General features: G+C 39.7%; 1 protein-coding gene across 7 annotated transcripts; it reads right to left on the bottom strand.

Moving 5' to 3' along the window:
- Positions 1–986: 986 nt before the first annotated feature.
- Positions 987–24,981, bottom strand: CEP44 (centrosomal protein 44). Of its 7 annotated transcripts, none has more exons than XM_036312689.1 (11): positions 24,575–24,981; positions 23,301–23,409; positions 12,073–12,220; positions 10,830–10,976; positions 10,328–10,450; positions 9,095–9,265; positions 6,301–6,507; positions 5,478–5,553; positions 2,237–2,358; positions 1,940–1,977; positions 987–1,213 (listed from the first exon to the last, which is right to left on the bottom strand). In XM_036312689.1, exons 2-11 carry the CDS (start codon positions 23,348–23,350, stop codon positions 1,165–1,167), a joined length of 1,131 nt encoding a protein of 376 aa, XP_036168582.1. In that variant the 5' UTR covers positions 23,351–23,409; positions 24,575–24,981; the 3' UTR covers positions 987–1,164. The 7 variants fall into 7 exon arrangements, with proteins under 7 accessions (XP_036168582.1, XP_036168577.1, XP_036168580.1 ...); XM_036312684.1 differs by lacking the exon at positions 23,301–23,409 and adding an exon at positions 17,096–17,234; XM_036312687.1 differs by lacking the exon at positions 23,301–23,409 and adding an exon at positions 17,096–17,234 and having other exon boundaries at positions 6,301–6,471.
- Positions 24,982–25,040: the final 59 nt, after the last annotated feature.

The following is a 25,040-nucleotide window of genomic DNA, read 5'->3' as shown; positions in this document are numbered from 1 at the left end:
AAATATAAAGCTAATTGGATTTGCCCTAGAAATATTTACTGAAACTCTTCTAATAGCAAGGTTTTATGCTAACTTCAAAAGCTCATAATTTTAAGTCTAATGACTAAACATATATTAGAATATTAAAAATGCTTTCTTAAAAGTTATTTCTACTTAGAATTTTAACTTTATGTTAATGTTAAATATGTGACAAATTTCAAATTACACACATATATTATAAACAGGTGGGTAAATAATATACAATCAGATGAACTAAGTAATAATAATATTCTCTTTTTCCTCTCAAATAATAGAATCAATTTTCTTGAAGTATACCCAGGATGATTACTGCATTTTTATTTATAAAGTTAAAAAATAATATTTTATTTAGTAACCTAAAATTTATTTTTTTCTCTTAACTTTATCTAAAACTTTTTCTCTCTTCAGAAAAATGTATTACTTCCCATCACTTAAAAAAAACCAAAAATACCTCACTGTGTATCTTGTAATACTGGACGGCCACCATCTGTGTCTGTGCTGCTGGTCTTAAAATGTGTTACAGAATAGAGCACTAAAATCCTCAACACATTTTTCACAGTTAACTTTCCGACCTGCTTCTAAATCTGAAAGAGGAATCATGCCCTTACTTTCTCAATGGTAACTGAAAATGTGTTGCTGCTTTTTCACTGAGCATGAAATTGTTGTAGTTTTGTTTTATTTCATTTTCAATGAGCATTTTTAACTTTTCATTACAACATATTCATCAGTACAGATGGCAAAATGGTATGTATGACAGCCTCTTGGGTACAATATGCAAGTTCCAGTTGGAGTGTTTCCAACAGGATGTAAGCTATGGTCCTGAAACCTGTAGTTTTAAAAACATATTACTTAGCACACTGCCAACAAATGTCAACACAAAAATACAGTGCTGTAATGAGTTCACTCTGTAAAAGAAGTGTACTGGCACCTAAGTCTTCCTAGGAAAAGTAAAACAGAGTAAAAGCATACAATCATACCACAAAAATACTTAAGTATTTATTCAATATTGTATGAAAAAGCTCATATACCAAATGGAATTAAAATTCTTAACAAAAATACTGCAGTATATTAAAATTTATAGGGAATTCTTAAAATATACAACATATACAGTAGCCAAAGTCCTGGAAAAGTTCATGTAGAAAAATTCTATAGTGAGTGATTTGAACCTTTCAGTAACTCTGCAGTTTCTTCAAACCTGAAAAAATAAGTAATACATTAAGTAAATAAATATCATAATGAGGCATAGGTTTTAAGTTGCTAAAATTATGCATTTAAGCTAAAATAAATTTTAACATTTCTCTTTTTTACAAGTATAGTCACTGTTAATAAGTATACTATGGTCAGAAGGGAGGAATAACAATTGGAGTCAATTATTTCTGGGAGCATAAGCTATTTCAGTACTTCTCAAATTTCAAGAAATATAGCTTTTTAAATAGTAGGCTACCGAATAACTTAAATATGATTTCATATTTCCTTTCAACTGCACTTTAGATACAAGTATCATTTTTACTATTACCTTACCAATAACTTTCTGAAAAACACTAGCAATACTTAATGCTTAAAATGTCTCCAAACCACCCATCTACACATATCATTTAACATTTTGATAAATCAGTTATCAAATCACTGATTAACTATCCTCTTGATTAACTATCAACCAAAAATATTCCTGCACTCTTTAATCTACAATTAATTCCATTAACAATGTTTTATATCACTTGTTGGAAACCAAAACAGTGACTCATCTCACAAACACATAACTGTAGGAGGATTTATTATCCACTTGAGTCCTGAAGGAAATTCCACACCTGATTGAGAGACCTTTAAGGTTTGAAACACATATGCACATTCTACATATACTGTAATCCAATACAATTCCCTATAGAGAAATGAATTTCTGTTGCCCCTTTCTGTTACTTACATTTTTTTCATCCTTTCCATTTTCTGGATTGTTGTTTCCTTTAATTTAAAAAGCAAAAAATTTAGGCAATTTCTCAAAATAAACCATCATCAAAGATGGACTGTGAACATATAAAACACAGACTAAAACATTGCATTAAGTACTGTTTACTTATCACAAAGAATTTTTATGAGAGATTAAGATTTGCATGGTTTCACTATTTTTCTTGCCAATGGCATCTACAACTAAACCTAATGCTTGCTTGTTCTCCTGACCCTCGAAACTAAATCATCTAAGCAAGCTTCCAGTTTTTCTTACCTCTGAAATCTCTTTCAGACCACAGTAATTAAGAGTTGAGGTTCTGGGAGTTGAGTCTCTAGATGTTGTTCTATAACAGGAAGTCAGAGGAATACCTACTTCCTTCTCTTTGCATCTGTTATCTGTGGAGAAATCAATTTTTCAGGTTATCTTTTCCTTTCACAGTGGAGTCAAATATCTAAATTTTTTTTTTTATATGTGAAAGAAAAATAAACATCTATATGAATAAAAGGCTAATATGCAAAGTGTCCCCTTGGGAGTTGGATTGCTTGCTATAACATGCACTGACCACCAGGAGGCAGCTCAGAACATGGCGGGCAACCAGTGGCAGCAGGGCACTGAGGAAGCAAGGGAAGGAGGAGACAGGGAGGTGGGCGGAACTGGGTAGTGGCAGTGCGCAGGTGGCAAGGGAAGGAGGAGGCGGGGAACCTGATTGGCCTTGATCGCAGGCCAGGCCTAGAGACCCTACCAGTGCACAAATTTTGTGCACCGGACCTCTAGTTTTAATATAAAATGGTTACTGGTATGCAGATGAGTTTTTAATATTCTTCTAAGATAATGACCTACATATAAAGACCTAGATGTTAAAAATTGGCCAATAATAATTACAAATAATATTACCTCTGTCATGATAACAATCAATTGAATAATAGGCAAGTTAATTTATTTTTAAATTTAAGCTACTAAATCATGGCAAATCCTCCCTACAACAGAATAAATTATAGATCATCACAGATAAGACATGTTCCTGTCAAATCAATCAACAGGCTTGAGTACCATTTTGCTGCAAAAACAAGGCCAGAAAAAAAATTAAATAGTTTTATTATAAGCCTATACAGGCAACCTCAATTAGGGAATAAAGTATTACCACATGAGGACTGAAACAATTAAAAAGACTTTTACTTTCTTCTCTCACAGAGCAGTGTCTTCTGACTATTTTTCCTGCCAATTCCTCTGCTTACTCATCAGCATGAATTTGGACAAAATGCCCAGCCCAGGATTAACATTATTTGATACTAGAGTCCTGGTGCACGAAATTCGTGCACTGGGCGGGGGGGTCCCTCAGCCCCACCTGCACCCTCTCCAATCTGGGACCCCTTGAGGTATGTCCAACTGCCCATTTAGGCCCACCAGGATTGGGTCTAAATGGGCAGTCGGACATCCCTCTCACAGTCCGGGACTGCTGGCTCCCAACTGCTTGCCTGCCTGCCTGCCTGATTGCCCCTAACTGCTTCTGCCTGCCAGCCTGATCACCCCTAACCACTCCCCTGCCAGCCTGATCGATGCCTAACTGCTCCCCTGCTGGTCTGATTGCCCCTAACTGCCCTCCCTGCTGGCCTGGTTGCCTCTAACTGTCCTTTCCTGCAGGCCTGGTCACCCCCAACTGCCCTCCCCTGATGGCCTGGTCACCCCTAACTGCCCTCCCTTGCCAGCCTGGTTTCCCCCAACTGCCCTCCCCTGAAGGCCTGGTCGCTCCTAACTGCCCTTCCCTGCAGGCCCGGAACCCCTAACTGCCTTCCCTTGCCAGCCTGGTCACCCCCAACTGCCCTCCCCTGCAGGCCTGGGTCCCCCCAACTGTCCTCCCCTGCAGGCCTGATTGGCCCCAACTGCCCTCACTTTAAGGTCTGGTCCCTCCCAACTGCCCTCCCATGCCGGTCATCTTGTGCCAGCCATCTTGTGTGTTGGAGTGATGGTCAATTTGCATATTACTTTTTTATTAGATAGGACTAGCGGCCCAGCGCGCGAAATCGCACGACACCCAGACCGGCCATGTGCAATCCGAGGGAACCCAGACCCGCCCTGCGCGGGCTGCGGGCCCCGCCTCTGCTGCACCAGCCCCGCGTGAGCCCTGCCTCGCCACACGAGCCTCATGCACCTCCTGGTGACCAGTTGTCATGACCACAGGCCTTTATGATATAGACTAGAGGCCCAGTGCACAAAATTCGTGCATGGGGGGGGGTCCCTCAGCCCAACCTGCAATGATGCCAGCGTCCCTGGCCCTGGCCTCCAGCCTGAGGCCCCTCCCCTCCCTCCGCGTGGCGGGGACGCTGGGCTCGTGTTGCTGGGGCAACGCCTCCAGCGTCCCACCTTGGCCACTATGGGTACAGCCATCTTTGTCGCAGAGTAACAGTTAATTTACATATTACTCTTTTATTAGACAGGATATTATCCCTGGTGTCCTAATTCCAAATTTCCAAGGGAGACAAAATGATTTGGCTCAACACCTTTAGTACTGGTAATCCTTAGATCAAGTATCTATTCTTGATCTAGTTATTTGAGCTCAGGTCAAGATCACATGGCACAATGTTGAAGACTAGCTACATCCCACTTTTAGCAGGCTGTATGCTGTTTACAGGTTACTGACAAATGCGTTTAATTCTCTTGCACATATTATCACATATGCAAAGCGGCTACTTAAGTATAAATTAGAAACTTGGAGATACATTTTTATTATTCTATTAGAGGCCCGGTGTACGAAATTCATGCACTCGGGGGGGGGGGGGGGACGCTCAGCCCAGTCTGTGCCCTCTCACAGTCCAGGAGCCCCGCAATCAATAGCCCCAAAGAGGTAGGTCCTGCCCACCCGGCCAGGGCTTCGCAATGGATCACCCCCACAGAGGGAGGCCTTGCCCACCTGCCGTAGCACTGCCATAGGGTAGTCTGGGCCTCCCTTTTTGGAGCAAACATGGAGCCCCCCTACTTATCAATCGCCCCACCAGCCAGTGGCCTGGGCCTCCCTCTGCAGGGCGATCATGGGGCGATGGCCAGGCCCCTGACCGATCACACCCGCCTTAGCTGGCCTGGCACCAGTGGGTGTCAAAGCATGGTTGTCCAGAAGGTCGTCCGGATGGTCATTCTTCTGTTCGGTCGATTTGCATATTACACTTTTATTATTATAGATAGCACTTAGCAATTAAAGGGGTACAAAATCTCTAAAAGTTTGCAATTCTGTACATTAAAATTTATTCAATCACTATGTCACATAAGATATGTAAGCTGGCTTCTTTAGCAATCCTTGGCTTCAGTAGTCTGTAAGTTTATATTTTCTTTGTTCCTAAGAGCTTTGCAGTTTCTAAAATATAAGGCTTGGGAGTATTAACATTACCAGACACATATTAAAATTATTTTTCTAAACTGTTGATCAAGAGACCTTTAAGGTTTGAAACACATATGCACATTTTATATATACTATAATCCAATACAATGCTATACTACCAATACTACTACCATAAGAACTTACCAAGTTTCAGAATATTCCTGCTACTACCAGAAGCACAGTCTTCATTCATTTCATCATAGTAAAAATAGTTATCATTCTGGAATAATATAGTTTAGTATTTAGAATGAAATGAAAAGAAAAACGTTCTTATTTTACATTATTACTGCTAAGCATAAAATATAAAGTTGACATGATAAATGTTTAAATATTTAAATATTTTATTTATAAAGCAATATATAAATATTCCTAAGAATAAGAAATATTTTTAAATGTTGGAATCAGATAGTAACCTTCTTGAATCTACTAACTTTACTTTTTAGGAAGGATAGACTAGAACCAGAAATTAAGATCCTAAGTAACCAAGAAAAAATTTCTCAGATTAGATGAAGCAATGGCAAATTTGGTGACTGTCTCTATAAAATTTACAATTTGGTTGAAGTAAATGAGTCAGAAAAGGAAGTTCTAATTTCAATTGTTCCTCTCCTGGCAACTTTTTCTTATAAAAAATAGGCCATTTGTACTATGACAGGATATGAAATAATTTCAAGCTTTTTAAAAACAAAAGCAAACATTATTTTACCTTACTTTAAAATACTTTAGGTACTAATAGCTCTAAAAGCTCAAGTGGTAGGTTTATCAAATTATCTTATTTGATGTAGAGAAAAACAATAGCCATGAAAATGGCAATAAAACAGCCATGTCTAAATAGGACTTCATTCCCACCAAACATTTCCCATTATCCAAATATCCTCTTATTTAGCATTTCCAAAGGAATAAACACAATAATAAACAAAAAAATACACTGTATCTGAGATATCCTATAAATACTAAGGAAAGAAAATACCTTTTTGGACAAAAGCAATTCTGTTTCAAGAAGAGTGACACGACTTATTAGATTGGTCCAGGTTTTTTCATCTACCATCACTTTTCCTTTCATTTTTTCTTCTAAAGAATTTAATCTGCACTCTATCTGAGTCAGTTTCTTAAGCTTTTCTTGGCATTCAGCAAGCAGAGTCTGTAGTACAGTAAGCTCAGGATTAGCTTTTATATCCTAAAATATTAAAAATAATATTACACAAACTGAAATTCCTTTAAAAGTCAACACATTTCCATTTCCATTGTGATATATATATATGTATGTGTATACATATATATATATATACACACACACACACACATATATATAAATATTGATTTCAGAAAGGAAGGGAGGAGAGGGAGAGAGAGAGGAACATCCTTCCTATCTAATAAAAGACAAAAAGGGTAATTAACCATACCTCTGCTATGCTTCCCATTGGCTAATCAGGGCGATATGCAAATTAACTGCCAACAAAGATGGCGGCCAGCAGCCACACAGCTGAAACAAGCAGGAGGTTTGCTTGCTCCAGTGATGGAGGAAGCCAAGGTTCCCCGCCTGCCGCAGCCCGGCTCTGAGCCCGAAAGCAACAATGTTTCAATTATAGAAGCTAACCAAACCCCAGATACCTGCTTACAGCCAGCCACGGCCTCAGAGCTGGGAGTGCCAGTGATGGCAACAATGTTTCAATTATAGAAGGTAAATAAATCCCAGAAAAAAAAAGAAAAGAAAAAAACGAGAGGCTGGGAGCTTCAGTCCCGGCCAGCCTGAAAACAGCCCTCAGCCCCTCACCAGACTGGCCAGGCACCCCAGTGGGGACCCCCACCCTAAAGGGCGTGTGCCCAGCCTGAAAACAGCCATCAGCCCCTCATCCAGGCTGGCCAGGCACCCCAGTGGGGACCCCCACCCTGAAGGGAGTGTGACCAGCTACAAACAGCCATCAGACCCTCACCCAGGCTGGCCAGGCACCCAAGCGGGACCCCCAGCCTGATCCGGAACACCCTTCAGGGCAAACCAGTCAGCCCCCACCCGTGCACCAGGCCTCTATCCTATATAGTAAAAGGGTAATATGCAAACTGACCCTAACAGCAGAAAGACTGGGAATGACTGGTCACTATTACACACTGACCACCAGGGGGCAGACGCTCAATGCAGGAGCTGCCCTCTGGTGGTCAGTTGCTCAGCCACAAGCCAGGCTGATGGCTGCCAGTACAGCGGTGGTGGTGGGAGCCTCTCCTGCCTCCTCAGCAGCGCTAAGGATGTCTGACTGCAGCTTAGGTCTGCTCCCCTAAGCTGGAAAGTGGACATCCCCCGAGGGCTGCCGGGCTGCCAGAGGGATGTCTGACTGCCATCTTAGGCCCAAACCCCGGGGAGCAGGCCTAAGCCAGCAGGTGGTCATCCCCCAAGGGGTCCCAGACTGCGAGAGGGCACAGGCCAGGCTTAGGGACCGCCCCCCCTACCCCAGTGCACAAATTTTTGTGCACTGGGCCTCTAGTCAATGATGAGAGAGAATCATTGATTGGCTGCCTCCTGTACACTCCCTACTGGAGATGAACCCCACAACCCAGGCATGTGCCTTGACTGAGACTCAAACCTTGACCTCCTGATTCATAGGCTGATGCTCAACCACTGAGCCATGCTGGCTGGGCCCATTGTGTTATTTCAATAGTTATAATAGAGCTTGAGAGTTAAGGCAATAGAGCTTGAGATTTAAGACTGTTACCTCTGAAGTCAGACTACTTGGACAGTCTAACATGTATGACCTTGATGCTTCAATTTACTTATTAAAAAAAAAGTTCCCACTTCATAAGGTTCTCGTGAGGATTAAATAAGTTACTTTTCATAAGGCTCTTTTGAACAACAGTGGGTAGTACAATATAACTGTCACTGCCAAGCTTCTTGTAACAACACTTAGCACCCAGCACAAAGCTACGAGGAAATGACCAAGAAATGGCAGTGCACTGAAACTGTTTAGTTTGCTATGGGAAATAAGCCTAATGGCCATCTGGCAGTTTTATTAATGCCAACTGTATACAGATGTAGAGACGTCACAAGACACAGAAGACAGAAAAAAGAGTTTTAGCAAAAGCAGTAGAGATTAGTCACTATACTAGGATCTGTGGCAATACTATAATAGAAAAGGTACTCTTAGAGAAAAGAGAAAAAGACATGAAGGGCCCAAAACGGAATATGAAAAGGCAATAGTGCACCAGTTTTTTCCATTCATCAATATAGGGAATAGGCGATAGAGAATCTTCATCGTACAAAGCAGTATATCTCTTTATCTCATTAAACTAAATTCCTTGAAGAGATGTACCATGTCTTCATCATCTCTGCATTACTCATAACACCTAAACATAAGCAGTAAATAATATGCCAAGTTAAATTCAGTAAGTCTTGCCCTAACCAGTTTGGCTCAGTGGATAGAGCATCGGCCTGCGGCTGAAGGGTCCCAGGTTCGATTCCAGTCAAGGGCATGTACCTTGGTTGTGGGCACATCCCCAGTAGGCGGTATGCAAGAGGCAGCTGACCGATGTTCCTAATTCTCTATCCCTCTCCCTTCCTCTCTGTAAAAAATCAATAAAATATATATTTTTTTTAAAAAATAAATAAATGAATAAATTCAGTAAGTCTTACTGATTCTTAAGTAATGGTAACAAAGATAATGTGCCATGATTAATAATTCAAAAGGCCAGAGATATTCCAAAGTTAGGCGCTGAAGTAATCATGTACATCGGTATAAGAAATATTGGCATCTGTTAAAAACATCCCAAATTCTTACTTGTTGCTCAGACTTGATTTCAGGGATCTTTTCTTCAGGAGTCTTTATTTCAGTATCCTTTAAGTCACTCACAGCACATGCTTCACTCACATCTGTCGTTGTACTTAATGTACTGTCAGAAATGCTCACACCATCTTCATTGTAGAGGTGACGGATCACCACAGCTTTCTTCTGCCCAGAGAAAGCTTTGTCAGAGGTGCTTCAGTGTTTCCCTCACACACAGCCACTTTGCAAAGGAACATCTTATCTTCCCTTTCAGATTTATAAAAGCTTAAATTACTACATATAATGTGTACATAAAACATTAATTAAGCTATTATTTTATGAGTGGTGATGAAATTGTGGTTATGATATTTTAAAGCATTCTTATATATTAGAATATTGAAATATTTCTTCAATGATGTCAGCTTTTGTTTCAAACTGTTTCAGGTTTTGGAGAAAGATGTTGGGAAAACTGGTTATAATAAAGATGAAACAAGATGAGCAAAGAGTTAATAAATTGCTGAAACTGGGAATGAGTACTTTTGTAAGTATTTGAAAGTTACTTTAAAAACAATTTCATCATAAAATAGGTTACCACATAATTCACGTAAATAATCAAGAACTGACTCTGTGAATAAGACATCACAATTTTTTAAAAATTAAACAAACCACAAAATATCAGACGTTTAGCTAATGATTCAAACTAACTATCAACAAAGGGAAAGTCCTGAGAGTAAGGACTTATTCAGTCACAGGTACTGAGCAGATAAGGGCAGGGAAGCTACCTATCAACAAAGAGAAGATATTCAAAACACTACCCCAAACCAGAGTATAGGTTTAGGAACTACCAATCATTGGATTCTTCACAATCCTGATAGAGAAATATGAACACAGATTAATAAAACCACATAACTTATAATGGCATGCTCTGTTTATGTTCCCATGTTGTTACAGGAAGACTATATACATAATTAGGAGTAACTATCCATGAGCACATAATATAACCTTCCTAAATCATTGATATTCTATCTAGGAAACAAGGCAGAAATAAGAATTAGAAATATAAAGAGAAAGCTTGTTCCATTCTACACTTCTACCCTCTTCCTTTTGGAATATTCCCCAGATAACATGATATGCATTGCTAACAAATCCTTACGGTATAATGCCTAACTAGAATGTTTTAACCAGCTGCTAGCTAGAAAAGTGAGCTTGTACACTGGATTAGTTAGGTAGGTAGCTGTATTTTCCGACCTTTCCTGAAGTCATGAACCTGCCAGTGATATCAATGCCAACAGATTCTGCAGATGACTTCTCGCTGCTTGAACAAGGTTCTGACTTAACAAAATTGACTTTCTTTCTTTGTAGTGAGGAAGTCTAAAAAAAAAAAGTATTAAGATGTAAAAAGTTTTGTGTAGAAACATGATGTGCTAGTATATTTAAATTCTAATATCATTTAAATTTTATATATAAAATATGACTGTCAAATAATGAGTCTAAATGCCATATATTTTGAAAACTAAGAAGTAATGAAAATGTACTGTTTTAACTGTTAGTTTAGGACCAGTAGCTCCAAGTTGCAAATGTGCAAACACAAGTGACTAGTATTTAAAGCAAACACCAGGAATTACAAGGTTACACAAATCTTTGAATAATGCAGTAATTATGCTATGTATTAATTTGCTGTCTAGGGTATTGATTTTACACATTAAAATACTCACCACTCAGTCTAAGTTAAAATCTATAAGAAAATTACCTTATCAAGACCACTCAACTCCTTGTGCTTTTTCATCACACAATTCAAAATATCACAAATAATTTGGATTTTCCATTCTGCAAATCCACATTGGAGAAACTGCTTTTTCGTCAAGATTGGTTTATAATTAAATTGATCACGAAGAAGCTATGAAGAGGGAATAGATCAACAAAATACTGGGAACAATCTCTTTCAAAAATCTAAAATAATAAATGGTCACCTGGTTAGGGTGGCCTTTTATTTAAAAGGTATAAAGAGAATTATGACCAGGTAGCAGAGGTATCTAGGTAAAAACAGGTAGTGAGGGATGTACCAAAAATAGATGGCTGTCCAGAGAGATGGAAAAATAAACCCAATGATCCTAATAGGCACTAGAAATACTCCTTAGCTCACTCCATACCAGTTAAGTCAGGAAACCATAGTTTTATGTGTTTATACTTCTTCCACTATATGATTTTTTAGACAAGTCAGTAGGCCTCTGAGTTTCAATTTCTCATTTGTAAAATGAGAGAAATAGACCGGACCAGTAATTCCAAAACCTACTCTTGAACCCTAAGATTTCTTGGAAGTGCCTCTTAGGCTTCCACAGAAGTTTTCTGGGTGAAAGATAAAGAAAGGGAAGATTAAACAGAGACTCTACACATAAAAGCTCCTATTTTATCAAATGCAACTTATTACTTAAAAAAGAAAAAATTTGATTTGATAAATGGGTTTTACCTTTTCTAAAAAAGCTTAAGAAAACTTGAGCAAAAATTAATGATTATAAGTAGGGTTTTTAAAAAACTAAGTATGAGATTAAGTGCATAATACATAATACAAGTGTAAATACTAGGGTAGATATAAGACATGGTCCTAGACGACAAGGCACATAAAATCTCAGTCAAAGCTCTACAAACAACTATATTAACTCATAATTCTATACATCACAAACTTTACTCAATAAAACCACATTTCTCTCTAACTTCTGCCAGCATACCAACTTTTACTAAAATTTGTTGTAAAAATGGCAAATGATACCAATGACAAACGTTTGCCAGTTGTCATATTTAATAGAGTATGAAACATAAAGCAAACTTCAATTACATCTTGATTGCAATAGGGATTATATTTAAATGTGGTAAGTGCATATGAAAATACTGTCAACTATACATGCTGCATATATTTAAGAAATTATTATAAAAACATTAATCTGAAAAAACCACTGATGACTTCTAAAACAATTATTTCATAAACTCAAACATACCTTATAGACGGTATCTATAAAGCGCAAGTCATTCTTTGCTATGAGCTCTACATTGGATTCCATCAGAAGTTCTGCTACATAAGGGGAATATGAGGTAAGAGAATAGCTGATGATGGGCAAAGATGCTGCTAAATCTCCCTTAATCAAACTGTTGGGGGGAAAAAAAGAAAAAGATTTTTAATGAGCATAATTCCACAAAGTTGGAAAATCGGGGCAATATAAGAATTATTGTCAATAATTTATAACAATACGATAGCCATAATAAAGTGATGCAAAGACCCTTCATATTCTATCCCCAACACTAAATTAGTCTAGCCAAATTACTATGAAATTATTACTCATTTGCTCAAACAATTATAATAGCTCTTTAATACCAATAGAAAATCTAGTACATTTGGTCTTAATAAAACAAATGTACCATCTTACAGAGCTCAAGTACACTGTATGCTCTTGCAAGCACTTGTTACCTTACCTCATATGCTTTTTACTACAAACTGCAAAGGTAAAATATTATGAATATGTTAGGTCAGAAAATTAGTCTCAAACTTTGAGAAGCAATCTCATCAAGTACTTATCTAGCCACAATTATGAAGCTAGACATCAGTTTTAGTTTCAAGAAAGCTGGAAAATTCACAAATATGTTCATATTAAACAACACACTCCTGAAAAATCAGTGGATGAAAGAAAAAATAGAGATCTCAAAAGAATATAGAGGTAAAGTGAATACAAAACTTAAGTATAAAATGCAGGAAATGCAATTCTAAGAGGAAAGTTTAAGTTATAGATGAGGAAAACAGGGTTGGGATACTGTCACTAGTCTGATCAGTATCTTCCCCTTGTATTAGGCAGGCCCCTTTGAAATCTGTACCTTATTAGTTTATGCTAATTCCTCCAGTCTAGAAAGGTATCCCACTTTTCTCTGCCTATTATTCATCCTCCGTAAATCATTTGTCAGATACAGAGCTTTCCATGAAGCCATCCTCAACGTTCTGATCCGTATTTCTCTCCCGCAGAATGATTCCCTGGCTATTCAGTATCTGATGGCTCATGCCTGTCTTGTACTCTTGCCTAATTGTCTAACACATATGAATCTCATTTTCTCCATGTGAAGTAATTTCACAGATTCTCCCACAACAAAGCACAGGAGAGGCCAGTTCAATTACTCAGTTATATTTGTTCAATTGAAGTAATAATGCACTTCTGTAAAACATTTGTTTTCCACAAGATTCAAGAGGTACATAAATCCCCCTATTCCCACCCCAATATTTTTAGTAAGGCAGAGAGCAAGTATATGATGACAGCATTACAATTTTTCAGGACAAATATAAATTGTTTCTCTTTTATATTTATGGGCACAATAATATTTTACCCATGAGAAAACTGCTCTGGCAACCTTTTTCACCTGTACAACAGTTTAAAAAAGACATACACAAAAAATGCTTTTGAACAGCAAAATCTGTCCCATCTTATGCATGTTATGAATAGAAGACAGCCAGATCTGCATTTAACATCTCATATAAAACAACCTCAAAAATCCTGGTTATCTATTGTCTAAGAACTTTGATTAGAAACAGTAAGAAGAACAGGTATTATAAACTGGCACACCAAAACAAAAAACAGCAAATCACAAGAAAAAATTTTAAAATGGGAAAAAGTAGAAAGAACCAAAATACGTGTATCTGGGGCTGTGTGTGTATGTGAGGGTGGTAATCTGAAGCAGCAACAAGTCGCACTGCCTATCTCAACAGACCTTGCCAATATTACTGTATTACGAAACTAGAGGCCCGGTGCATGAAATTTGAGCACGGGAGGGAGGGGGTCCCCTCAGCCCAGCCTGCAACCCCTCCAATCTGGGACCCCTCAGGGGATGTCCAACTGCCAGTCAGGGATCAGAACTAAACTGACAGTCGGACAGCACTCTCACAATCCAGGACCACTGGCTCCTAACTGCTCACCTGCCTGCCTGCCTGATCGCCCCTTACTGCCCCCCCTGCTGGCCTGGTCGCCCCCAACTGCACCCCTCCCCGCCAGTCTGGTCACCCTACTGCCCCCCTCTACTGGCCTGGTCACCCCTCACTGCCCCCCTGCCGGCCTGGTCACCCCCAACTTCCCCCCCCCACTGCGGGCCTGGTCACCCCACACAGCCTGCTGTTTGGTTCTTTGGTCGCCCCCAACTAACCCCCCTGCCAACCTGGTTGCCCCCAACTGACCCCACAACCGGCCTGGTCTCCCCACACAGCCTGCTGTTTGGTCATTTGGTCACCCCTCACTAACCCCCCTGGCTAGCCTGGTGGCCCCACACAGCCTGATGCTCAGTGATTTGGTCGCCCCTCATTAACCCCCCCTGCCAGCCTGGTCGCCCCCAACTGACCCCATAACCGGCTTGGTTGCCCCACGCAGCCTGCTGCTCAATCGTTTGGTTGCACCATGCTGCCCTCCCTGCTGGCCTGGTCGCCCCACGCAGCCTGCTGCTCAGTCGTTTGGTTGCCCCTCACTGCCTGGTCACCCATAACTGCCCTCTCTGTGGGCCTGGTCGCCCCATGCAGCCTACTGTTCGGTTGTTTGTTTGCCCCTCACTAACCCCCCAGCCGGCGTAGTCGCCCCATGGAGCCTGTTCAGTCATATGTTCGGTTGCAATGGTTGCTTAGGCTTTTATTATTGTAGATAATCTAAAAAATGATTGTTTTTAATGACACTCTTGGGTCAATAAGAAAACCAAATGTTTAAGCAGTGTACTCAGAAGAAAGGAACATAATCAGTATCTTTTAAAATTATTCCTATACAAATGTCTTTAAAATGTTGATGGTAGTCCTAGCAGTTTGGCTCAGTGGATGGAGTGTCGGCCTGCGGACTGAAGGGTCCCAGGTTCAATTCCGGTCAAGGGCACATGCCTGGGTTGGGGGCTTGATCCCCAGTAGGGGGCATGCAGGAGCAGCCAATCAATGATTCTTTCTCATCATTGATGTTTTTCTCTCTCCCTTCTTCTCTGAAATCAATAAAAACCTATTAAAATAAATTTTAAAAAATGTTGATGATTAAGGTGGTAAGAAGAAAACTTGGCTATTCAAACTGGTTAAGTCCCGGCAAGACCAGACAGTAGAGATTTCCCTCTCTTGAATAACCAGCCTATTGGTATATGCTATGGAAACATACTATGGAATGCCTTCTGTTTCTCATGTATAATACCTGTGACAATAGTCACTAGAGCTCAACTTTCTCCTTGCTCTCCTTACTCTCCTTTCATTTGCAGCCATTTCTTAGTGTTAACTCTCAGTATACATTCAGAACTTCTATTTTTATATATAAAGCCCATTACTCCAGAATTCTACTTAGTAGTTGGTTTAGCCAAGACTCACTCTACTACTTGACAATGTAGCTAATCTGGAGTTGTCCCTTGACACTCATTAAATAAATGTTTAATTAGCTTCTAATATGTGCCAGGCATCATTCTAGATAAGGGGATACTACAATGAACAAAACTAAGTACTAGCCCTGCCTGGTGTAGCTCAGTTGGTAGGGCATTGTCCCATGTACCCAAAGGCTGCCTATTCAATTAATAGACAGGGCATAAGCCCACACTGCAGGTTCGATACCCAGTAGGGAGTGTGCAAAAAGCACAATGTGTTTTCCTCTCACATTGATGCTTCTCTCTCTCTCTCTCTCTCTCCCTGAACTCCAACAAAAAAAATATTTTCTAAAAAAACAACAAAAACTAAGTACTAGATATCAACTTACTTCCCAGAGGGGGAAATATCAATGAATATCTCAGGTAAGAATAGATGTATTAGGGCAGTGATGGCGAACCTATGACACGCGTGTCAGAGGTGACACGCAAACCCATTTTTTTGGTTGAGTTTTCTTTGTTAAATGGCATTTAAATACGTAAAATAAATGTCAAAAATATACATCTTTGTTTTACTATGGTTGCAAATATCAAAAAATTTCTATATGTGACACGGCACCAGAGTTAAGTTAGGGTTTTTCAAAATGCTGACACGCCAAGCTCAAAAGGTTCGCCATCACTGTATTAGGGGATAGAGGGTGACAGGAATACCGTATTAGATTGGCATGAATATAGAAGAAATGTATGTTGCTTTGCTACAACCTACAAAAGCAAGTCAGTCATATTGGGAAAGTGGAAACTAGCGCAAAATGTCCAAATGTGGGGTCTGTTATATGAGTTAGCTTAATAATCTTCAGGCAAGGTATAAGTGGTCATAAGAAATCTATTAAGTAGAATCTTCCAAATAATAAAGAAATACTATCCAACTAGATGTGAGAGGGTGGTAAGTCATATAACTAATGAATTCATTACATTTCTACGAGTTTAAAAGTTGTACAGAGACCATACCATATATGAATGTATATTTTGCTGCTACTTCTTTTTGTTTTCAAAAAAATATATTTAAATATATTTTTATTGATTTCAGAAAATTAGGAAGAGGGAGAGAGAGATAGAAAAATCAATGATAAAAGAGAACCATTGACTGGCTGACTCCCGCATGCCCCTGACTGGTGACTGACCAGAATCGAACCCAGAGCCCTTCAGTCTGCAGGATGAGGCTCTATCCACCAAACCAAACCAGCTAGGACTCAAAATATATTTTTATTGCTTTCAGAGAGGAAGGGAGAGGGAGAGAGAAAAACATCAATGATGAGAGAAAATCATTGATCAGCTGCCTCCTGCACACCCCGCACTGGGGATAGAGCCCGCAACCCAGGCATATGCCCTTGACCAGAATCAAACCCACAACCCTTCAGTCTGCAGGCCGGCGCTCTATTCACTGAACCAAGCCAGCAAAGGCTTTGCTGCTACTTCTAAAAGGTGATTTAAATCTCAAGTTAGACTTTAAAATTCATATTTAGAAATAAACTCCTATAATTCCCCGCTTTCTAAAATCATTTCTAGGAAAATTATTAAAGTGCCCAGATAAAATCAGTGTCTTTATTTAGATACTCCCCCATGTCAATTATATCAAATCATTACCAAAAGACTACAAATACGCTTTATACACTAGCTTACCCTACACAATCCACTTCTTGAGGATAATTTAGTGAGCGAAGCATTTGTTCTAGGTTCCGTAAGCTTCTCTTCAAGTCGCCTGTTGCCATTATTTAACATTACATTCAGCTCCAGCTTTTGAAATAATCTAATATTTCACCTAAAAGTAAAAATTTATAAAACAATTAAGTCTGTGTATTTTTGAAGCTTCTCTATTCTATTTTGTTCACATATCCTATTTTGTTCACATCTCCATACTTACCTTGGCTAAGCTATTTTTCCCCTAACTTATCTTCTCTACTGGTCTAGTATTGCCTAGTATTTATCTCATATTCCTGAATATAAGGTGTGTTTTCCCCCCAATATTTTTTCCTTATTAAAAAAAAGTTTGCTTTATATTCACGTTCTTGAAATGTGTCTCATATATGATACTCTCCCAGATATTTTATTTTGAACAATAAAGTACCATTTGAGAAGACACATCAATCTGAAATAGTCTACATCAAAGACTATTTTGGATGCTTATGAAGGGTACATTAAAAAAAAATCAGTAAAAAATGGAGACAGAATAAGCACAGATTTAGTCATAATTCCCAGAGCTCTGACCTCACCCAGTTGCCAATAAGATGCTTTAGTTAAAAAAACAAGTGATTAAAAACCACATATCCTCACCAGGGCAAAAAGAACTATAGGGATTCCATAACAGAAGAGGTATCAACAAAATTTTGGAAGATGGAAAGCAGATGGATGAGTAACAGCCAACCTAGCAGAGCACAGACTGGCCAATCCCATCTATTTAGGAGAAAACCAACAGCAGCAACATAGGTTCAGAAATGAGGGTACCCTTACAGTTCTGCAAGGGGTAAGGCCGAGGGGTACTGAAACAAGGATGATTATATGAAAGTTTATATATAAGGAGCTGCTAAATACTGGTTTTTCACTTCCCTTCCTGTCTCTGACACATAACTTGCTCAACTGGGCAAATAGCTGTCTGTGCCTCTGCGTTTAACTGTCCTCTAGCTTGTTTCATGTTTGTGTGTGTATGTGTGTGTGTGTGTGTGTGTGTGTGTGTGTGTGTGTGTGTGTATATATATATATACATACACATACATACTAGAGGCTTGCTGCACGAAGAGATTTGTGCAATAGGCCTTCCCTTCCCTTGGCTGCTGGCACCAGTTTGCCTCTGGCACCCGGGACCCAGGCCTTCATTCTGGGCGGGCTCCAGCCGGAGCCAGCCCCAGAGCCATCCGGCTTCGCTGCTCTGGCCCCGGGCCGTCTGGCTTTGCTGCTCCAGCCCCGGGGCTGTCAGGCTTTGCTCCGCCACTTGGAGCCTACGTATGCAAATTAACTGCTATCTTTGTTGGGTTAATTTGCATACTCTCCTGATTGGCTGGTTAGTGTAGCAAAGGTACAGTCAATTTACATTTTTGTCTATTATTAGGTAAGATACACACATACACATATATACACACACACACATATATACATGTGTATGTATATATCACATGTATATATCACATGTGTATGTATATGTGTGTGTGTGTATATATGTGTATATATGTGAATTAATTCTGATACTTGAATTAAGTAAGTGGATGATTGAATAGTAGCAGCTACGCTTTCTCAATGCTGGAGTGAGAATTTACTGATAAGCAAGGGGAGGAGACAAGAATAAGCCATGCCTAATGGATTAGTTAGAGACATTAGTATGAATTTATGTTTAGCTCAATATAGATACAGATAGTTGCATATTGAAATATTTATAGATATGTAGATATAGACAGCTTAGTATATACACATCTATTTCTGCTCTCTGCCAGCTGAAAGTGACTAAAAGCAATGGCACCCCAGTAGCAAAGAGCACACATGGCATCCAGATCTTGGTGTGTAATGCTATTCTCCAATAAAGAAAGCAGGGCTCCCTGGAGAAAAGACCAATTGTAGAACTGGGGCAGGAAATATGCAAAATGAACCTGAAGCATTATGTAGTTCCAGAAAGTAAAAACAACACACAAAACAAACAAACCAATCCAACATTGATGGGGGTACATCAAAAGGGCACAGGAGCCAAATGAAATAGCTCCCAATGATCAAAGTTAACACACTTTGAACAATAAAATTAATAAAGTAGTATGAACTTATTATCTAATAAAAGACAAAGATGGTAATTGACTGTACCTTCACTATGCCCACAGGCCAATCAGAAGAGTATGCAAATTAACCCAACAAAGATGGCGGTTAATTTGCATACACAGGCACCCAGCAAAGACTGAAGACAGCGTAGAAGGAAGCCAAGCACTGCAGAAGGGAGCCAAGCGGCAGAGAAGGGAATGGATCGGAGATAGCAGAGACGAGGGCGGAGCTGAGGCGGTGGACACGGGAGGGAGCCGAGGTGGCGGAGAAGGGAGGAAGCGAAGTGGCAGAGAAGGGAGGCGGCCGAGGCAGGAGACAGGAGGAAGCCGAGGGCTAAGCGGTGAAGGGAGGGAGCGAGGCAGAGGAGAAGGGAGCGAAGCCTGCCTCGGTGGGCTTTGCTCCCTTCTCTGCTTCGCTCCAGTCTCAGGAAGCCCTATTCTTGCAGGAATCTTCCTGCAACAGGCCTCTAGTCCAAGGTATTAAAAAAAAAAAAATCAATCAGTATAATTCAATACATTAACAAATAAAGGAAAAATCTTATAATTTTAATACATGCACAACAGGCATTTGCTAAAATTCAACACCCATTTATTTCATAATTCTTATGACATTAGAAATAGAACTAACTGCATTTGATAAAGATCATCTACAGAAACCTCTTGTAAACATTATACATCATAATAGTGAAATACTGAAAACTTGCTTCCTGAGATTGGGAATGAGGCAAGCTTACTTAGTCTCATCATTTCTATTCAACATTGTACTAAAGGTGGTAGGCAGTACAAAAGTTCAAGAAAAAGAAGTAAAAGGAATGAAGACTAAAAAGGAAGAAATAAAAATGTCACTATTCACAGACCACATAACTGTATATGAAAAAAAAATAAAAAGAAATAAGTGAATTTAACAAGGTTGCTGGATAGAAGGCCAATTGTATTTCCCTGTATTCCCCAAATAATTAAGAGATGTTTAAAAATTATGTATGTATAAATAACTCACTATAGCCTCAATAAATAATCATAAACATGTGAATAAATCTGGAAAATATATGTAAGACCTCAAAACAAATAAGTCATAAAACTCTAGTGAGATATATTAAAGTAGCCCTAAATAGAAGAGATATACACATTGATCAAGGATTGGAAGACTCGGCCTTAATCGGATTGGCTCAGTGGATAGAGCATCGGCTTGCAGACAGAAGAGTCCCAGGTTCGATTCCGGTCAAGGGCATGTACCTTGATTGAGGGCACATCCCCAGTGGGGAGTGTGCAGGAGGCAGCTGAATCGATGTTTCTCTCTCATCGATATTTCTAACTCTCTATCCCTCTCCCTTCCTCGCTGTAAAAATCAATAAAATATATTTTTTTAAAAAAAGAATTGGAAGACTCAATATATATTGATCCATAGATTTAATGCATTCCCTCGCCCTCCCCCCAAAAAATGCCTGCAGTTTTTCATAGGTGGACATTATTCATAGGTCTAAAATATATATAGCAATGCAAAAGAAAAGAATAACTATCAAGTTAAATTTGGAAGACTTAATGACTAGATATCAAGATTCAGTATAAAGTGAAATTTGGAATAAGTGAAAAGATGTACAAATAGGACAATGGAACAGAATACAGTCCAGAAACCGACCACTGACACTAAATTTATGACAAACTTGATGCTGAGTAGCCCTGGAGAAAGGATGGTCTTTACCCATAAATGATACTTTGTCAACTGAATATCCAGATGGAATAAATAAAACTTGAATCCCTGATGTAAAGGGTGCCTCACATCCTTCACAAATTAATTTCAGGTTTGTTGAAAATCTAAATATAAAATATAAGACGACCAGATTTTCTGGAGATCACGGAAGAGAATAATCTTTATGAACTTCAGGTGCAGAAGAATTTATCTTATGATAAAATGAAACACATTAAAATTAGTAACTCTGTTCATCAAAAGACACCTTTAAAAGAGTAGAAAGATAAGCCGTTGAGTGGGAGATGATGCTATCATATATGTAACCAACAAAAAGAATCATGTCTACAGTATGTAAAGAAATTCCTACAAAACAATAAGAAAAAAATGGTAACTCAATAGAAAAATAGGAAAGAGACCTGATCAGGAATTTGACAGAAGGGTAAACATGTGAAAGGATACTCAATCAAATTAATTATTGAAATCTTAAATCTACAGAATTCTGTGCAAGAGTATATTAGTGTTACTTGGCAATATCTGCTAAAGATGGTATACATAAGGCCTATGAGACAGAAATACTAATTCAAAAAATTTACATAACAGAATATGTATTTATATATGTTTGTGCAGCAAAACACATGAAAAATATTTTTTAAATATATTTGTATTGATTTTCTACAGAGAGGAAGGGAGAGGGATAGAGAGTTAGAAACATCAATGAGAGAGAAACGTTGATCAGCTGCCTCCTGCACACTCCCCACTGGGGATGTGCCTGCAACCAAGGTGCATGCCCTTGACCGGAACCAAACCTGGGACCCTTGAGTCCGCAAGCCGACGCTCTATCCACAGGGCCAAACCAGTTAGGGCCATATGAAAAATATTTGACATTTTAAATAAAATGGTTCACTTTTTAAAAATCCCAAAGAAAATAATACCATAGGATTATATTTTTAAATGAGTGATGTGGTAGGGCTTTTGTTAGATTCTCCAAAGAAAAGGTTATTCCCTAAGGAGGTCATAAAAAAAAAAAAATACATTTTTATAAATAGTTAAGAACCTTTGCTAGAAAGAGATGAAAGAGATATATGTCTAGTCAACCAGTAAGGCAAAACACAATAACACTTAAAAATATCTACTTGGAACTGTACATGGACACTTCATAGAAGGAAAATCTATATAAAAGTCTAAGTGACTGAATGACCAAACCACCGGTCGACTGGCTGCTATGATGCGCACTGACCAGAAGGGGGCAGATGCTAAATGCAGGAGCTTCCCCCTGGTGGTCAGTGTGCTCCCACAGCCAACCTCCTGTGGTCCCTTCCCCTGGCCAGCTGGCCCTAATGGCCCAGATCGGGCAGTAGGACAACCTTCCCCAGCCCCTCCCCCAAGCCAGCCAAACCTTCTGCGGCCCGGATCATCCTGACCGCTGGCCAAGCCAACGGACCCCACCTGTGTATGAATTCGTGCACTGGGCCTCTGGTAACATATAACAATACCTTGAGTAATGAATCTTCGGGAACGAAGCTTCTTTAAAGTGAAGCCATTGACATTAAAATTAAAACAGAACAATTCATAAATCAGGGGAAGTAGAATTAGCATGATCTTTCACCCAGTCAACCTCCCAGCAGTTACCCAGGATACAAATCATCTCTCTACACACCTTCTAACTAGAGGCAATAAGGCTAACAATGTGCAAAATCCTAAATTTAGTAAGCTATCTAGTTTAAGCTCCTAGGCATCCCATTCTGAACCTTTTCTCTGTTTTAGGAACACAGTATCTTCCTGATCCAAGTCTCCTCTCCTTTATCAATATGGTAAAGAACAGGTTATTGACTATATTTTTATACACTCATGCATGTGTTTTAGTCACTATTTTTCAGCCAATCAATTACTTCAACTAAGCATTTACATTTTTAGGCAGGAGGAATTTCGGGTACTGTCAAATGGGAGATAACTAGAAAAGAAAGGAAGTACTCCTCAAATCACATTGTACAAAATACTGGCCGAAAAGGCAAATCTTTTTTTAACATCATTTAGGATGATTGGGGATCAACAGATATATGGAAGAAGAGAGATGACTTCTCATGAACACGACCAGCCTTTACTTTCCAGGAAAAGATGAGTTGGGAACTAAGCTGGCTGTAATTGTCATTGGCCATTATAGAAGGTCTGAGGTTAAGTTCCAGACACATCTATTTTAACACAATTCTTCTTGGAGCACCTTTTCCCCTCAGACATTCTATAACTTTAATATACATTGTATTTCTTCCCACAGACTTCCTTTTATCCTGCATATTCCATCTTTCTAGTACAGGTCATTTCATTTCATTTAACACTTTATGGTATCTATTCCATCTTTCCTTTCTCTGTAGTTCTGGAACATATATCAATGTCTCATTATTTCTACCTCTGGTAATGGAATTTCTGACCACAAAGTATGTCCCTGGAACACATCATCTTCAGTGCCAGCGGAATCAATATTTTGAAGAAGAGTAAGATACAAGTACAGCTTGGATCTGTAGGTGAAGGAGATAAGTGATAAGAATAGAATAAAAAAAAAAAATAAAGGGATACAAAACGTGAAATCATAGAAAAATTATAGTTACTGCTCTATAGTTTCATGAAAGGCTTTACTGAGTCTACTACAAGATTAAAAATTAAGATATTAAAAAAGTCAATCTCGAACTTATGCACATTTAACATAATACTTTCGGAGATGAAAAATAACTTAAAAAAAATAACATTTACACTTTATAACCCGTATCAAAGGAAAGTAAAAGAAGAAGATATTACTCAGCTTGTAGCATGGATCCAACCATTACGATGGTCTCAATATTGCTTCCTGGCTTCCTCCAGAGAGCTCTCTCTGCAAGTCAGCTCTGCCCAATCGAACCCCATTTTCAATCGAGCGAGAGATCGTGGCTGTTGGGGGTCATGCAAGGATGCCTCCCAATGGAATGCCATTAAACTCAGAGGGATTTTTGATCAAAATGAAGCAACTATACTGACGACAGCGATTGCGGTTGATGACTTAAGTTTGCGACATTGCTCATAATACTAGATATTATCTAAAAACCGTGTATCAAAAATAGAGGAGTAGAAAGAGGAAAGGTTTAAGTTTATAAAACTTTTCACAAAAAATATTAGGGAAACACTGTTCTAAGAGAGAAAGGGCTGGGAGAGAAAACATTGAGAAAATGGGGGGGGGTGTGGAACAAGGGAAGTAAGGGACAAGTATAGACAGAGTTCAGACTGTCGTGTTCACATATAAAACTGTTGAAAGGTTTGGACAACTTTAGAAAAACAGGTTAACACAGACGTAATTCCGGAATCAAAACGTCAAGATTGATTTTTTTTTTTTTCATAGTGAGGGAAAAATCAATAGTCTCCTAGGAACATGGAAACATATTGAAACCCCAGGGACATGCCAAGCAAGGAACACATGCACCACTTTTCATCTCTTCCTTCCAGTCAATATTTCCGAGGAGCTCAGCTCAGAGGCTGCAACAGGAGGGAGCGGTCTACCACTTCGCTACCGTAAATCACAACCGAATCCCAGAGGATGCGCTGCCACGGTTCTTCGCTGTCACGAAGGGACGTAAGCAGTTGGGTATACTATAGGCAAGACACGTCTAGGGGCCCTCCTCCCTCCACGAGATTTAAAAGGACGAAAAGACAGACCTGGTCATCGCTCACACTCGGGGCCTCGGTCACGGCATCAGAGAGAGGAGAACTCAGCCCAGTCTAAGGGGCAGCCTCGCCAGCTCCTCGAGGCTCCCCCAGCAGCCGCGGGGCCAAGAAGCGGACTCCGAAAGGGAGGGGTGTGGAGGGGTTCCTATGCAACCAGCCCAGCCGCCAGCAACAAATCCCGGCAGCCGCAACCCCGCGCCCCGGCGCGTTTCTCGCGCCGACCGTTTGTATCTGCAACAGCGGGTCAGAGCCCGCCACGCAGCGCGACCGGGCCTTCGGAGCGGCAGGCTTCCCACGCTCCACGATTCCTCGCCGCAGATTCCACACCACGTTCGTCCAGACCCCCGAGGACGCTGACTCTGCTGAGGGCCTTGTCCACAGCCAGTCCGATCCCAAGCTTCCAGAGGAGAAACTGTCCCCAGTTTTGATGCTCGGAGTGGCTCGGGAGGCGAAGTGA

The sequence above is a fragment of the Myotis myotis genome, unplaced genomic scaffold (genome assembly GCF_014108235.1).
Source record: "Myotis myotis isolate mMyoMyo1 unplaced genomic scaffold, mMyoMyo1.p scaffold_m19_p_6, whole genome shotgun sequence".
Classification (NCBI taxonomy): Eukaryota; Metazoa; Chordata; class Mammalia; order Chiroptera; family Vespertilionidae; genus Myotis; species Myotis myotis.
Note: the sequence above shows the minus strand (reverse complement) of the source record. Positions and strands in the feature narration are given on the sequence as shown.

Excerpts from the sequence above, each read along its gene's own strand:
- CEP44 (XM_036312684.1), bottom strand. The coding sequence starts at position 17,184 with ATGGCAACAGGCGACTTGAAGAGAAGCTTACGGAACCTAGAACAAATG. Across the intron at positions 6,508-9,094 it reads AAATCAAGTCTGAGCAACAA|GATATAAAAGCTAATCCTGA; the intron begins GTAAGAATTTGG and ends TTAATATTTTAG. Across the intron at positions 5,554-6,300 it reads AATTGCTTTTGTCCAAAAAG|AATGATAACTATTTTTACTA; the intron begins GTATTTTCTTTC and ends ATATTATTCCAG.